The sequence below is a fragment of the Hibiscus syriacus genome, unplaced genomic scaffold, assembly GCF_006381635.1.
Source record: "Hibiscus syriacus cultivar Baekdansim isolate YM2019G1 unplaced genomic scaffold, ASM638163v2 tig00110584_pilon, whole genome shotgun sequence".
NCBI classification, from domain to species: Eukaryota; Viridiplantae; Streptophyta; class Magnoliopsida; order Malvales; family Malvaceae; genus Hibiscus; species Hibiscus syriacus.
In genome coordinates, this window is record NW_024062792.1 from 3,027,098 (window position 1) to 3,040,329 (window position 13,232).

The following is a 13,232-nucleotide window of genomic DNA, read 5'->3' on the forward strand; positions in this document are numbered from 1 at the left end:
TATTAAAAATAATTTTTAAACTCGTCACATTAAACTAGCGAATTTATATTAAAGTGGTCTATTGGATCAATTAATTTTACCCCCTGACATAATTGAACCCCCGCCCCCATTTTTTATAATTGAATTCAGCCCAATAACTTGATGTTCGATAGATTTGTTAACCGACCCGAATAAAAGGGGTTAAGTCCTAAAACCGTTCATTTGAAGTTTTGAAACAAGAGGAAGGAAAGCAAAGAAAACAATGGCGGAAGACACGTTGTATGTTCAACTGCACAAGCTTTCATCTGTAAAATCGGAGGAAATTATGGACCAAATTCTCACTGCACTTTGGAATACCCGACGCTCCGGTCTTCGCCCGCCCGACAAGTCTCGCTTCCAATCTTTCCTCTTACTCCCCGACCTCGACCCCGTAATTTCCCTTCCCACTTTCTCTGCAACCAAACACGCCTCTTTCAATTATCCTCCCTCCCCACCCCCTTTAGCATGGTTACTTCGTTTCAGTCTAAAACCTTGAAACTTGAAAGTCTAAGTCATTGAAAAGATTACGCCTTTTCATATGTTTTTTTGCCATTTACATGTTCAAAAATTGCTAAAAACAAAATTAGTATTTGTTCAGAAATAAGTGAGCTGCGGGCACTTATTTTTTGTCATGTTTGTAGTGATAACTGTTAAATGAATAATGAGGTGTAGTAAAATGTGATGAATAGGTGTTGGCATGCCTTCGATTGCTTATCAGGAAATCCGTACACGAAAATTACAATGGCGATGATCTTTTGAAGCTATTTCCGCCTGATTTGTCACTTGATTTGCAAAGTCTTCTGGTTCTATCGTTGCAGAAATGTCAGAGTAAATGGAGGGAAGAATTAGCAAAAGAACAGGCAAGCAACAACTTCTTTCAAAATTGTTCCAAGAATAATGATATATGTGCCTGTTTATCTCTATGCTAATGTGCATTGGTGATATGGGTGTTGTTATTTTTACAAACATTGCATGTTAAGTAGCTTATAATTGTGATTCAAATTAAATCCAGTGCCTTCCATTTAATATGAATTGTTGACATACAAGTTGATTCATTAGTTTCGAGTTACTTTTACTCACAGCTGTGTTATTCAGAGCTCTTTGCAAGCTGCAAAGAGTATTGCACCTTGAGGATGTTTGTAATAATTATTCATAACAAATTCAAAACCTTTTACTTAATGCATTACATTTGCACAAACGCAAAAATATTTAGAATGTTGCAATTTGAAAAGGTGGGAGTGAAATTTTATAGCAGAGCCTTGTTATGTAAATATAATATACTCTGATTAATAGTTTAGACTGTTTACGGCATCTATCAAAAGCTGGTTTTGCTAGGTAATTTAATGGCTATTCTTCTCTTTTTTCACCTTAACTCTCATCATATATATATTCTTTTGTTTGTAATGCATTATATTCATCTTGTCCAGCATCCACATTCATTGCCAAGGACCAGTGTTTCCTATCAGATAATGGCAAACACCCCACCATCGTTCACAGCTTTTCCATCTTCCGATATTCCGACATCCTTCTTGTGGCCTTGTCAACATGATCATAGTTCCCGCATTAACCTTGGTGATTTTGGGGCTTCACCAATCATTGCTGATGCGCCTGGTTTTCACCTGGCTCCCTTGTCAATGCAACAGGATGCTGATCCTCCAGGCAATCTGGTATAATATTAATTCTTATTTGTTCATTACTTTCTTTTTCAATTAATACAAGCATTATCAGTTAATTTCATATCATTTCATGTACATGTACTCTTCAACTAATCATCTCCATTTGCCAGCTACCATTTGGATTGCTGTGCCTTTCTTTACAACGATGAAATTTATGCAGCACCTTTTCCCCACATTACCATTAATCCTTCAGTAGTCTAAATCAATCACATACTTCGTATTACAATTTATCTGTGTTAGGGAAAGGAGTTTGGTGTTATTTTCTTTAGTTAAAGGTATATTTTTCTCATTCTTGAAAAGGTGGAAGTTCTGACTCCCGTACACACATGAATCATAAGGATGCTATTTCTTTTGATATGGCAGCTGGTCCGACTTTCCTACTTGGGTTTAATTCTTCACTGAGATTTAATTAGCATTTTTGGGATACATATTATCATCTTGCTGCCATTTTAAACTAAGCTCTTGGATTTCTTAAGCCCAAATATTGCAAGTGAATATGCTATTGTACTTAATATTAATTTATGGCTCATTTTATGTTGTTAATGTTTCTTGATATGACCTCCTTATATTGGTTATAGGAAGTTTTACCCTGCCTTAAATCAATGACATGGACCATGGATAATCTCAACTCAGTGCCAGCCAATGGAGTAACTATTATCCATCTTAAGGTATGTGATCAATATGGAAGCTGCAATCCTGACTGCATCATTGTGAATTTTCTGATATCCCGAATGAACTTATTTGTAAAATGTCATCAAGACAAAGACATCTATTCTTCCAGTATCCTATGTGCTATAACTTCCAGTGGAAGAATAACAAGAGTTATTAGAGAATTAATGATGCTTACACACTAACAACACCGGGAATATTGACAAAATAAGTTTCTTGAAGTTGTTCTGACCAGATAGAAAAATGATCTGGAGTCTATCCTCCGTAGTGTTTTTCTATACCTCTCCTTTCAGATACTCCACAAAATATAAGGGGAAAAAATTGTATTGTGGTTCTTCTTAGCTTTCCTTGTTCCCAAATCCCTATTACTCATCAGCTTTAGGGCAACATAAAGTGTCAGCTGATGCTTTAAAGGCAGGCATAAAAGTCAAATTGACATATTAACACCAGATGGTGCCCAATTAAGAGGTCCCTTAGGCAGATAGGCATTGATTTTATTGATTGGGAGTATTTAGATTCTTGCATGAATGTTCCATTCCGACTTTAGATATAATAGTACACAATGGAGGAAATAATATTAGTTAACAAATGCTTTTCACTGATTGTTACCATCACTTCCTTTGAAATTGTTTGATCCATAGTAATTGACCTATTGCTCATTTACTTCATCAAATTGCTTGGGCTCCCTTAGTAACGGCTCTGGTCTTACATTTTGTTTTGGGAATATTTTGTCGCCGAGCCTGATAGACTGAGAATCTTGTGTTGTATATACCATTCGCATGACCTCTTTGCTATGATTGTTGGAGACGGTAAATTTAAAACACCGTCGTTTTCTTTTTTAACTTTTGGCCAAGAAAGATATGAGTAAAATACTGTTTATTACAAATCAAATCCTCTAAATGTCGGTTATTTTTTAGTAAGGTCATCCAACACAACACTGCAAAGCCTTTTCTTCTAATGGGAAATCCAATGCCACAATCATGTTTCTCATCCATTTAAGTGTGTAAATTCTTAACTGTGGTTAATGACTTTTATTTCTTTTCTCGTACATGTTAGCAGCTTCGAGATTATACCAAGTCTCCTTCAGATGAGATAGAAGTGAAATTTCAGCTGACTAAAGACACACTTGAAGCTATGTTGAGATCATTGACTTACATCAGTGAACAACTTTCAAACATGGTAAGAGTGCCTTTTGGTATCTTGTTATGGATATAAACATTATGGTCATTAAAAAGAGTTTTGAGAAATAGGAACTCGATTTTTGGGTGTTCAAGGTGTGAGTGCCATTGCATACTACCTCTCATGCTTTTGGTCTTGAATATTTCAGCTACCCCTAGTCATGTAGTATACAACCGTGCTTTTGTATCTTATATTTGGAATCTTGAATTCTCTTTCATTTCCGTCGTTTAGTCTTATCGGCATATGCTCGAGGAACATTACTCCTAGCTTGTTTTTTTGTCTTTTATTTGGCAGGCTGGGACTTCCTCAGAGCCGGCACAGAAAAAGCAAAAGCAATAGAATATACGGCCTTAATTTGTTTCTTCTCTCTTTCTTTTTTGTACTGACATTATATATAGATTCAAACCTGTAAGTGATCACATTATAGATTGAATGAACTCATATGCATGATTTGAATTGGCTTTGACTTCATTCATTATTGTGATGATGGTCTGATTTCTGTCTTACAAAATATCTTTAAGTGGTGATGTATGGACTGATATATCCTCCAATAGTGTTTCCCCTGCATGTTTGTTTACTAGTTTTAGTTGCCAATGTCCGGACTTCAAAATCCAGAAACATTGTTGGTTTTTTTTTATGTCAAATTTACTTTCAGACATAATTAGGGATGGCAAACGGGTATAATTTCGTGGATTTCGTACCGTACCCGCTCCAATTGGGGCGGGGATGAATATAACTTTAGTGGGTAGAGGACGGGTGTGGATTTAGAAAGTGGTACCCGTCGCGGGTAGTGGGCGGGTGATTGGTTTGAGATCTTACCCGCCCCGCATCCGACCGCCCACTAAATACCCATTAAATTTTGGACCATTATAAATTTAGGTATAATGTTATAGACTAATTTATAAATCTTAGTATTGTATAAGATATAACTTATAATTTATGTACTTTAAGATCTATGTTAACACTTAATTCAGATAATCATTGGTTTATTTTATTATGTTTCTTAATGGACGTGTTTGTTTTATGTTTGTTGCTTATGTATAACTTAAGGGTGCTGTCAGGCGGGTATAGTCGGGTACGTCTCCAGTTGGGTAGTGAGTGTGGGGATGGATTTGAGAATGTACCTGCGTGGACGTGTATGGATTTGAAAAATTTTACCCATCATGGGTGGTGGGCGGGTGGTGAATTTGAAAATATTAGGTGGGTATGAAGATGGGGGAGGGGTATCCGCACCCGACCCTCTCGTTTGCCATCCCTAGACATAATGTCTTGCAAACATAATTACATATGTATAAGAGTAGAGTAAAAATTTCTTGTAGCGGGGCCGACCATACCAATTAAAAAAGGGGTAAAGTCCCCTGACTATAGGATGTTGCTTTGCGAATCTTCTGACTATTAAAAATTATAAAATGATCATTCGACTATAGAATATTGTTTTGTTGAGTCCTTCAACTATTAAAAGTTATAAAATGGTCACCCGACTATTTGTATGTTCAAATTTGTCCATTTTCATAAAAAAAATTGATGATCGCCTGAATTGAGCGTTAATATATTGATTAAGATATGTTAAATTTTGATCTCAGATCTGTTTGTATTGTATATCATTTGAAATTCTATGATCATATTTTATTATATCTCAATCAACATATTAATGTCCAGTTCAGGCTATTGTCAAAATTTTAATAGAAAAAATGATGAGTTTAAAACATATGAATAGCGGGTCACAATTTTGTTACTTTTAATAGTAAGGGGTTCAACAATGCAGGGCACAATAGTTGGGAGATCATTTTATAAGTTTTTATAGTAGGAAGACTTAACAATGGAAACTGTTATAGTTGGGGATCATTATTGTCTTAATCGTTTTATACCCATTATTAAAAAAAGTTCAAATATTTGCTGTCTTATATTCATCTTTAAAAAAATCTTCAATGAGAACGGATTTATTTAGAATCAATGAAACGGTTTAACTTTTACCGTCCTTAAATTGTTATAATAATTCGGTTTTAACGCTAAATTTATTTATTAAAAAATTAATTATTAATTGTAGCAAAATTTCCGCATATAAAAGACTAACATATTGTAATCATCTCCGAAATCCATAGATGATCCAATGAAATTTAATCCTAGAATTCTACAAATTGTCTCATACTGAATCGGCAATGCAAGGTATCGTTTTCCTTACAAAAACAATTAAAAAAAGAGGAGGTTTTAACTTTAATCTCCAACGTTTTTGAGACCAACAATTCGCTGCAACATTATAAATACTTACTCCCCACCCATGATTTTCGACAATTAAAGCAACGAAAGCTTAAACCAAATGGGAGTTCATCGTTCATTACTTGTTTTTGCAATTGCTGCTTTGATGGCTCCGTCGATATCAATGGCTACGGAATTCGTAGTGGGCGATGATCAAGGCTGGGGTTTAGGAATCGATTACGATGCATGGGCTCAAGGCAAACAATTCTTTGTTGGAGACAACCTCGGTCTACTTTTCTATCCAAAATTATTTATAATAATTTTTTTCCGAATAGTATAAAATGATTACAATGTAATAAATATTTAAATTCTTTTTAATCGGTTAACAATGCATACACACCATGCAGATACATGTGCATGGTGTGTAGTGTGTTATATTTATTCTAAGGTTTTAACATATTTAATAGGATTGATGTTGTGTTTTGCATAGACATTGACGTAGGAATACTAGACATATTTTTGTTCTATAAATTTACTTGTGGGTAAAAGACTCAATTTTATATTCTTTTTGTTGTTGTTGCAGTTTTCAAATACAAGGCTGGATATCACAACGTGTACAAAGTGACCGGAGATGAATTCCAAGACTGCACTGTTCCATCAAGCAATAGCTCCGGCTCATTCTCCGGGAACGACAAAATCAAATTGGCGACCGCCGGGAATAAATGGTACATTTGCGGCGTCAACGGCCATTGCCAGTCAGGACAAAAGCTTACGATCACGGTGCTACAGGGTGCTGCCCCAGCTCCAGCTCCAGCTCCAGCTCCAGTAGCTCCTGGTCCTGCTTCAAGTTTTCAAGCGGCTGATTTCGAGATCCTTTTAGGATGATCTTCGACATTGCCGATACAGTCGTATTTAATTAACTAGAACAATAACCGATTTTGAATTGGAATTATGATTGTTCCTTATTTCTCTTATCATAAATGCTTAACATTTTGAACGTTTGAGTAAATAAAAGTTATTTCTATTATTTAATTTAAGATAAATCTCAAACTATCTATGAACTTAATCTAATACGAGGATTTGGTATAATTATGTATATAAAATTTTAATTTTTATTCAATTTATACATTAGTACACCATTTGAAAATACAATACTGAATGGAATAATTTATTACCAAATGTATGCGTAGAACATTTGGTAAGCACATCATCTGATCATGTGCCAATACTACTCAGTACAGTACCTGTGGAAAGCCCCTGGTTTATAGACAATGCCCAGCAGATTTTGGGTAAAAGGCGAGAAATGTGAAGTTGTCGTTGACCAAACATGGAAGGCATTGCTGGACAAAGAATTGAACAGTCGAATCTAATAGACACGAAACCATAACTTTCATAAAGGAGAGGCCAAAATGAATTTCTAAATGTTTGGGAACTAAAATACAGGTTTGTCATTGAACTAATATATTATTACACAATTTTTTTTTGGCACAATTGGATGTTCCTTATGATCCTCTAAAGCGTCTTAGCAAAACTTTTGGGCAATTGGTTCTTTAATAGGAGAAACATCCAACTCTCAACTCGATAAAGAGTGTTATAACGATTTTAACCTTTTCCAAACATTTTTAATATTCTAGTCAAACACGCGACTCTCCAATTCCTCGCTGAATGAAAAAGTCATCATGACAGGGTTCAAATTCACAATTTTCATTTCTAATTCGGGTTCAGGTCAACACCAGTTTAGACTCGAATTGATTTTGTATAACCACCACCTCGGGTTACAAACAATTTTAACTTCAGTCAGTTTCAGTCAGTTTTACAGATCGGTTCAACTTTTTACATTCCAATGAACCACCTCAATCCTGAAAATATATTTAAGAAGACCAAGATCTTTCTTTAAATGTAACACCCCTTACACGTCTATTCGTGAACTAAATAAAAAAATGTCACATTAATTATTCGGAACTATGTCTAACTAGAATTCGAATAAAATTAGATATTCATACTTATTCAATCATAAATGTGAACTTATAAGCAAACATTAGAAGTTAAGAAATCAAATCACAAACTCCAAAGACGCTCTCTCGTCCACTTTGCTGATCCTCTGACACTACCCTTGTCCAAGGTGAATTCGTAGGAAGAAGAATCTTGATGAGTGGAGCGTGTGTAGCCGTTCCTTTTGTTTTTTGTCGGTAGTTCATCTGTTCATGCGAGTTTTGTAGGTCGAATAAGCATTTGCCGATCGAGAATGGCCATGAGGTGCATTTTTAGGAGAAGACTTGAGAACGAAGATGATTGCTTTGATTTTTTTAGGGATATCGAATGATTTTGTCGATCATAAATTATGTTTATGTTCATTGCATAAATTGTTGATGGTAACAAGTTTGGCTTGTCGTCCATAATAGTTCACCTTTCTAATTTTGATAAAAAATTATGTCGGTGAGAGAAAAACCGTGAATCGATGTTTTTATATTAGAGAGAATCGGTCATGAAAGATGAAGAAGACGATATGTAGGTTGAGAAAGATTATAACCTGTTTTCGAGTCTTGATTAAAGGTATTTATAGTGACATTTAGTGTGTGTAAACTATAGAATCACTATGACTATTTGTATACTTACATATTAGATAAATTTAATTACAACACTTTAAATTTTATCTTGATAAATCACATGAAGTTATTAGAAGTTTTCTCTACTTGTTTATGCGGTACCGTAGTTAACTTAGAGATCAGTGCTCGGGGGACGCAAGCTTTTGAAAACTTCAATAAACAAAAATGTTTGTACGAAGACCAATACTATTGATGAAGTGTTGACATACCCTAGTGTGGAGGAGGCTTAGAGGTTTTTGGATAACGTTTCCATATATAAAAAATAATTAACATTTTTTATTAAAAATTTAACATATAATATTTTATTTTTTACGTTACATCATTAAGAATTAAAAGTATTAAAATTATAAAATAGTTGATTTTAACGTTTTAGTAAAAACAATTGAATTAGCTTTTCAAAATTTTGATAATATGGTAGAAAATATTAATATATAATTTTCAAGTTGATATATGCCAAAATCTTATAGTACCACATCAAGACAACAATTCAAATTCAAGAATCAAATCGGGAAAATTATCAAGTTAGGGGACAAATATGGTCAAAAAAAGAAAGCTCAGGTACCAAAATAGTAAGTGGCATATCATCCAACGGTCGCTTAGGTCAGCTTAGCAAACAATCATCCAACGGTCGAAATCAAACCTCAGCCGCTTCTATTTTATCTGTCCGTCACACACCCTTTTCTCCTCTTCTCCACACCTCTCCCTCTCTTATTCTCGCATTCTCAAGGATAGCTTTCTTCTCCCATGGCTACGCTCCTCAAAACGCTCCCGTTTAAGTCTCCTCCTCTAATTCCACGTGGTGCTACCTTAAACTCTTCAAAGCCCTTCCATGTCTGCTTCAAACAAAGACTTCCTCGTTCGAGCCGTCCCCTCCGGTTCAGCTTCACTCCCTCTCTTCGGTTCGTGAAATTGGTTCCTTTTGCTGGTGAAACCGAAACTACTGATACCCAAGAAGTTCAAGAACCCCAAATTGAGGTAACATACAATGGTTTCAAGTTCCTTTTTTTTTAATTGTTTAGTTTTTCCGGGTGGAATTTTTTTTCCTAGTTCATACTTTTATATTAACCTTTTTCTTGTTTAGTTGACATAAATATATATGGGTTTCGTAAATTAACTTTGAATCTTGCTAGAAATGGGAAAAAAGATGGGTACTTTGATAATGTGTAGAATTTATCTATATCAAGGAATTTTCTTGTCGACAATCTTCTGTTCTTTGTAGCTTTGTCTATTGGATATGCTTTACTCACTAACTTTATCAATTATGATACTTATTTTTTCAACATTTACTATTTAATCGAGCTGTCCGATCCATTGTTCGACACATTGTTTAAATCGACATAGGGTATAGCTTTCTATGATTATGAGTGTTTAGCGGGATTTTAAATGGAAGCCAATCAAATTATTTGAAAAAAAAATACATGGAGGAGCAAATGCACAATTTTTGTGAATTGAATTTGGAGAATCAGTGAAGCCTAGCAATGAACTAGGAGGCTGTTTTCTTTTGGGCCATGGAGACGAGGTCAAGCTGAAACTAATGAGGATTTGTTTGAAGAAGGGAATTGGGACTTGAGTTTCGAATGCATTGATCTTTGTAAGAATTATTGCACCGTTGCTTGGCAGGTTATAACCCGAATTTACAGAGGCAAACTTTATAATTGGTTCTATGTTATCCATCTTGAAAGTGAAACTTGGTTTAATAGAATTTTATAGCCAAATCTGGTGGTTGGCTCCTTTTTAGAGATGAATGTAACCTGGCTTCAGTTATTTGAGCCATAATGTCACAACTGAACTTTGATTTATTAATCACCTACTTCAAAGTTGCCTATGCATATCTATAAAAACGACTTCCAGCTTTGAGTGCTTTGATGAAAAAGCTGTTTATCTTGTCCTTCATATATCAATGTCACTTTGCTGTGACAATCTCTTTATTTCCTGCAAATTTAGATTGCGATGTTTTGAAGTGTTAATTAATCTTTAATCTTTAGTTTTCTCTTCCTTTTTCTGGACTTTATATTTACTTGCTTATGTTCGGTAGAGTCTAGATACTTCTATTTTATGTCTAAAAAAGTTTAAGTCTTAGTGATTACTTTTCTTCCACATAAATATAAATATAATTAAGGTAATTGAGTTGAAATACTATTCACTTAGTGAGAACCAACTCAGCCCCTAAGCAGCCTACTGTCATTGTAGGCGATCCGTTGCAAGATACTATAAAAGTGGGTTGTAATTTTTAAGATCTTACAATTGATGTTAACAATCCGTCTTGTTTATCAATCACGATACATCTTTACACATCGTGCAAGTTTGCAAATATCAATTCTGCTGTATACAATTACTGGTTTTAACGATTTTTTATATCTGAAGTTGTATATTAAGCCAATAAACAACTTTAAGATCTTCTAAGGTTGCTTCTTGTTATACATTTCATTTGGTATGTTTTAGACTGCTGGTATGTTCCATATGTGAAATAAGATGTTATCACAATTTTCTGTAGAAGCCTTGAATGATGGAAAAGGAGTATTGTTACTCAAATAGATTACTACTATAACTTAACCACTCATCTTTTCTACTCAAAAATTTTCTTTACATAGATATTCTTTTTATTGCAATGTCAGACATTTGTGGCTGCTTTTTTCATCCTCATGGATAATATGTAACAGGACTCCTCAGATGGTGCTGTCGCTGCTGAAGACGCTGCTTCTGCAGATGAGAGTAGTGATGCTGGAGAAATATCTTCTTCAGCCATTTCATCATTACTCCAATCATACAAAGAAGCTTTGGCAAGTAATGATGAGTCAAAAGTTGCTGACATAGAAGCATCTTTAAAATCCGTTGAAGATGAGAAAGTTGATCTTGAAAAGAAAATGACTTTTCTGTTAGAAGAATTGTCAGCGGAGAAGGAAAGGGTTCTTAGGATTAGTGCGGACTTTGACAACTTTCGCAAGAGGACCGAGAGAGAGCGCCATTCATTAGTATCAAATGCCCAAGGAGAGGTTTTGGAAAATTTGTTGCCTGTTTTGGATAATTTTGAGAGAGCTAAAGCCCAAATTAAGGTCGAGACAGAGGGAGAAGAGAAGATCAATAATAGCTATCAGAGCATATACAAGCAGTTCATGGAGATTTTGGGTTCACTCGGTGTTGAACCTGTGGACACGGTGGGAAATCCTTTTGATCCAATGGTGAGTTAACACTTATTACTCCTTCCTGTCCCAGTTTTCATTCACATGATAAATAATGATTTGTCGCATAATTTGTGTTTAAGCCTCCTTCAAATTTTCAGTTACCTTGTTCTTGTCCTCATCGTCAATGAGTTGGGGAGGCAGTTCGTGAACAAATTGCTTTAACGCCTCTAGTACATGATGCATTTTGTTATTCATGAGAAGAATTAGACTGACTATGAAATAATCATGGCTTAATGCAGGTGAATTACCGAGTTGGCTCGTTATTCAGTCAAGTACTTGATGAGCTTTCTCGAAAAGTTAGACAAGTTTGTTCAGGTTTTGTGAAGACCTGGATACGCTTTTAGTACAAACCAAGTCTTGATTGATTCGAGCTGACTCGGTGAGTTTATGAGTAATTATATAATATGTATGATATTTAGTTGTGCATGAAATCTTTGTATTTCCTTAGGCAGGTAAATACATATACATGATAAGGAGAGCCTTCATGGGAGCTTCTTTTATGTTCATGCATACTTCAAAAGTTTTCTTACAAAATGCTTTCTGTTTCTCTTGTAAAGCTGCATGAAGCGATCATGCGCGAGGATTCCACTGAATACGAAGAAGGTATCATTCTTCAAGAATTTCGCAAGGGGTTCAAGCTTGGAGACAGGCTGTTGCGTCCTTCAATGGTTAAAGTATCGGCTGGTCCAGGGCCTTCGAAGCCGGAAAAAGGAGAGTCTTCAGAAGGTACAGGTGTAGGTGAAAACACTGAGACCAGCGAAACCGTTGAGAACAATGAAACCGCCAAAAGCAGTGAAACTATCGAAACCCATCAAGAAGCAGAATCTTCTTGAAGACTGATTGAGATTCATGGATTCAGTTTTGTATAAGCAACACATATTTACCTCCATTATTAGGACCTCAAATTTTTTTTGGTGATTTCTGTGGGATGATATATTGTTAAATTTTGTTTCTTTTCTTGGAGCAATGAATTTGCATTAAGATGAGGAAATCGAATGCCTTAGGGACAATATCTGCATCTCGTCTTATCCTTCCTAGCCAACTTGAAGTTGAACTCAAATCAATTCAGCTAGTCATTCATAGGTTCTATAGGACTGATTCAAATGTTAAGATTTAAATTTGATGCAATATATGTATTGTAATATTAATTATTGACAATATATAAATTTATGCACCAACAATAATACAAATTTTTATATAAACAATCTTCAATGGAATTTAGTTTGCTAGTAGCATTAAATTATGGTACCGAAAGCATAAAGTTACGTTTTTTATGCATGATAAATGGTTTTGAAATTATGGTTCGTTTGTTTCATTGACCTATGCGCTCATTCAAAGCATTTTGGAGAGGTTCATCAATGGTATTCTGGTAAGTAATTAACCTATACCTCTCATTAGTTAACTTCACATTCTGTTTTGGATATAAGCAACACATACATTTTCTTTGTTCTTACATATGAGAATAGGGTCAGCTAATTTTTTACATGTAATGTGACATATTGGAATGTCGAGTGCAACTGAAACACTGCACGTGCAATCATTCGGGGCAGGATGCAATCATTCGGGGCAGGATGATGGAGATAGACCTGCAACGATCATGGATCATAGATAGCACAACGACGACGATTACAATACTGGTGCTGTTTTTCACTTCACCAATCTTCAAACTACATGGGCAGGAAGAGGAGATCGCCGAAGCAGCCGTG

At 35.1% G+C, this 13,232-nt stretch overlaps 4 protein-coding genes across 5 annotated transcripts; all 4 read left to right on the forward strand.

Annotated features, from left to right (window-relative positions):
- The first annotated feature begins 201 nt into the window (after positions 1 to 201).
- LOC120133691 lies at positions 202 to 1,149 on the forward strand. Its single transcript, XM_039150223.1, has 3 exons — positions 202 to 409; positions 708 to 878; positions 1,114 to 1,149. The coding sequence occupies exons 1-3, from the start codon at positions 242 to 244 to the stop codon at positions 1,147 to 1,149; spliced, it is 375 nt and encodes a 124-aa protein (XP_039006154.1). The 5' UTR covers positions 202 to 241.
- A 215-nt stretch (positions 1,150 to 1,364) lies between these two features.
- LOC120133568 (protein FAR1-RELATED SEQUENCE 3-like) lies at positions 1,365 to 3,965 on the forward strand. The gene is made up of 4 exons (XM_039150130.1): positions 1,365 to 1,685; positions 2,273 to 2,362; positions 3,423 to 3,542; positions 3,837 to 3,965. Exons 1-4 carry the CDS (start codon positions 1,422 to 1,424, stop codon positions 3,879 to 3,881), a joined length of 519 nt encoding a protein of 172 aa, XP_039006061.1. The 5' UTR covers positions 1,365 to 1,421; the 3' UTR covers positions 3,882 to 3,965.
- A 1,881-nt stretch (positions 3,966 to 5,846) lies between these two features.
- On the forward strand, positions 5,847 to 6,710 carry LOC120133692 (blue copper protein 1a-like). Its single transcript, XM_039150224.1, has 3 exons — positions 5,847 to 6,072; positions 6,146 to 6,158; positions 6,322 to 6,710. Exons 1-3 carry the CDS (start codon positions 5,860 to 5,862, stop codon positions 6,621 to 6,623), a joined length of 528 nt encoding a protein of 175 aa, XP_039006155.1. The 5' UTR covers positions 5,847 to 5,859; the 3' UTR covers positions 6,624 to 6,710.
- Positions 6,711 to 9,042: 2,332 nt separating this feature from the next.
- Positions 9,043 to 12,536, forward strand: LOC120133560 (protein GrpE-like). 2 transcript variants are annotated; one of them, XM_039150126.1, is made up of 4 exons: positions 9,043 to 9,319; positions 11,005 to 11,523; positions 11,766 to 11,905; positions 12,084 to 12,226. In XM_039150126.1, exons 1-3 carry the CDS (start codon positions 9,089 to 9,091, stop codon positions 11,868 to 11,870), a joined length of 855 nt encoding a protein of 284 aa, XP_039006057.1. In that variant the 5' UTR covers positions 9,043 to 9,088; the 3' UTR covers positions 11,871 to 11,905; positions 12,084 to 12,226. The 2 variants fall into 2 exon arrangements, with proteins under 2 accessions (XP_039006057.1, XP_039006056.1); XM_039150125.1 differs by lacking the exon at positions 11,766 to 11,905 and having other exon boundaries at positions 12,084 to 12,536.
- Positions 12,537 to 13,232: the final 696 nt, after the last annotated feature.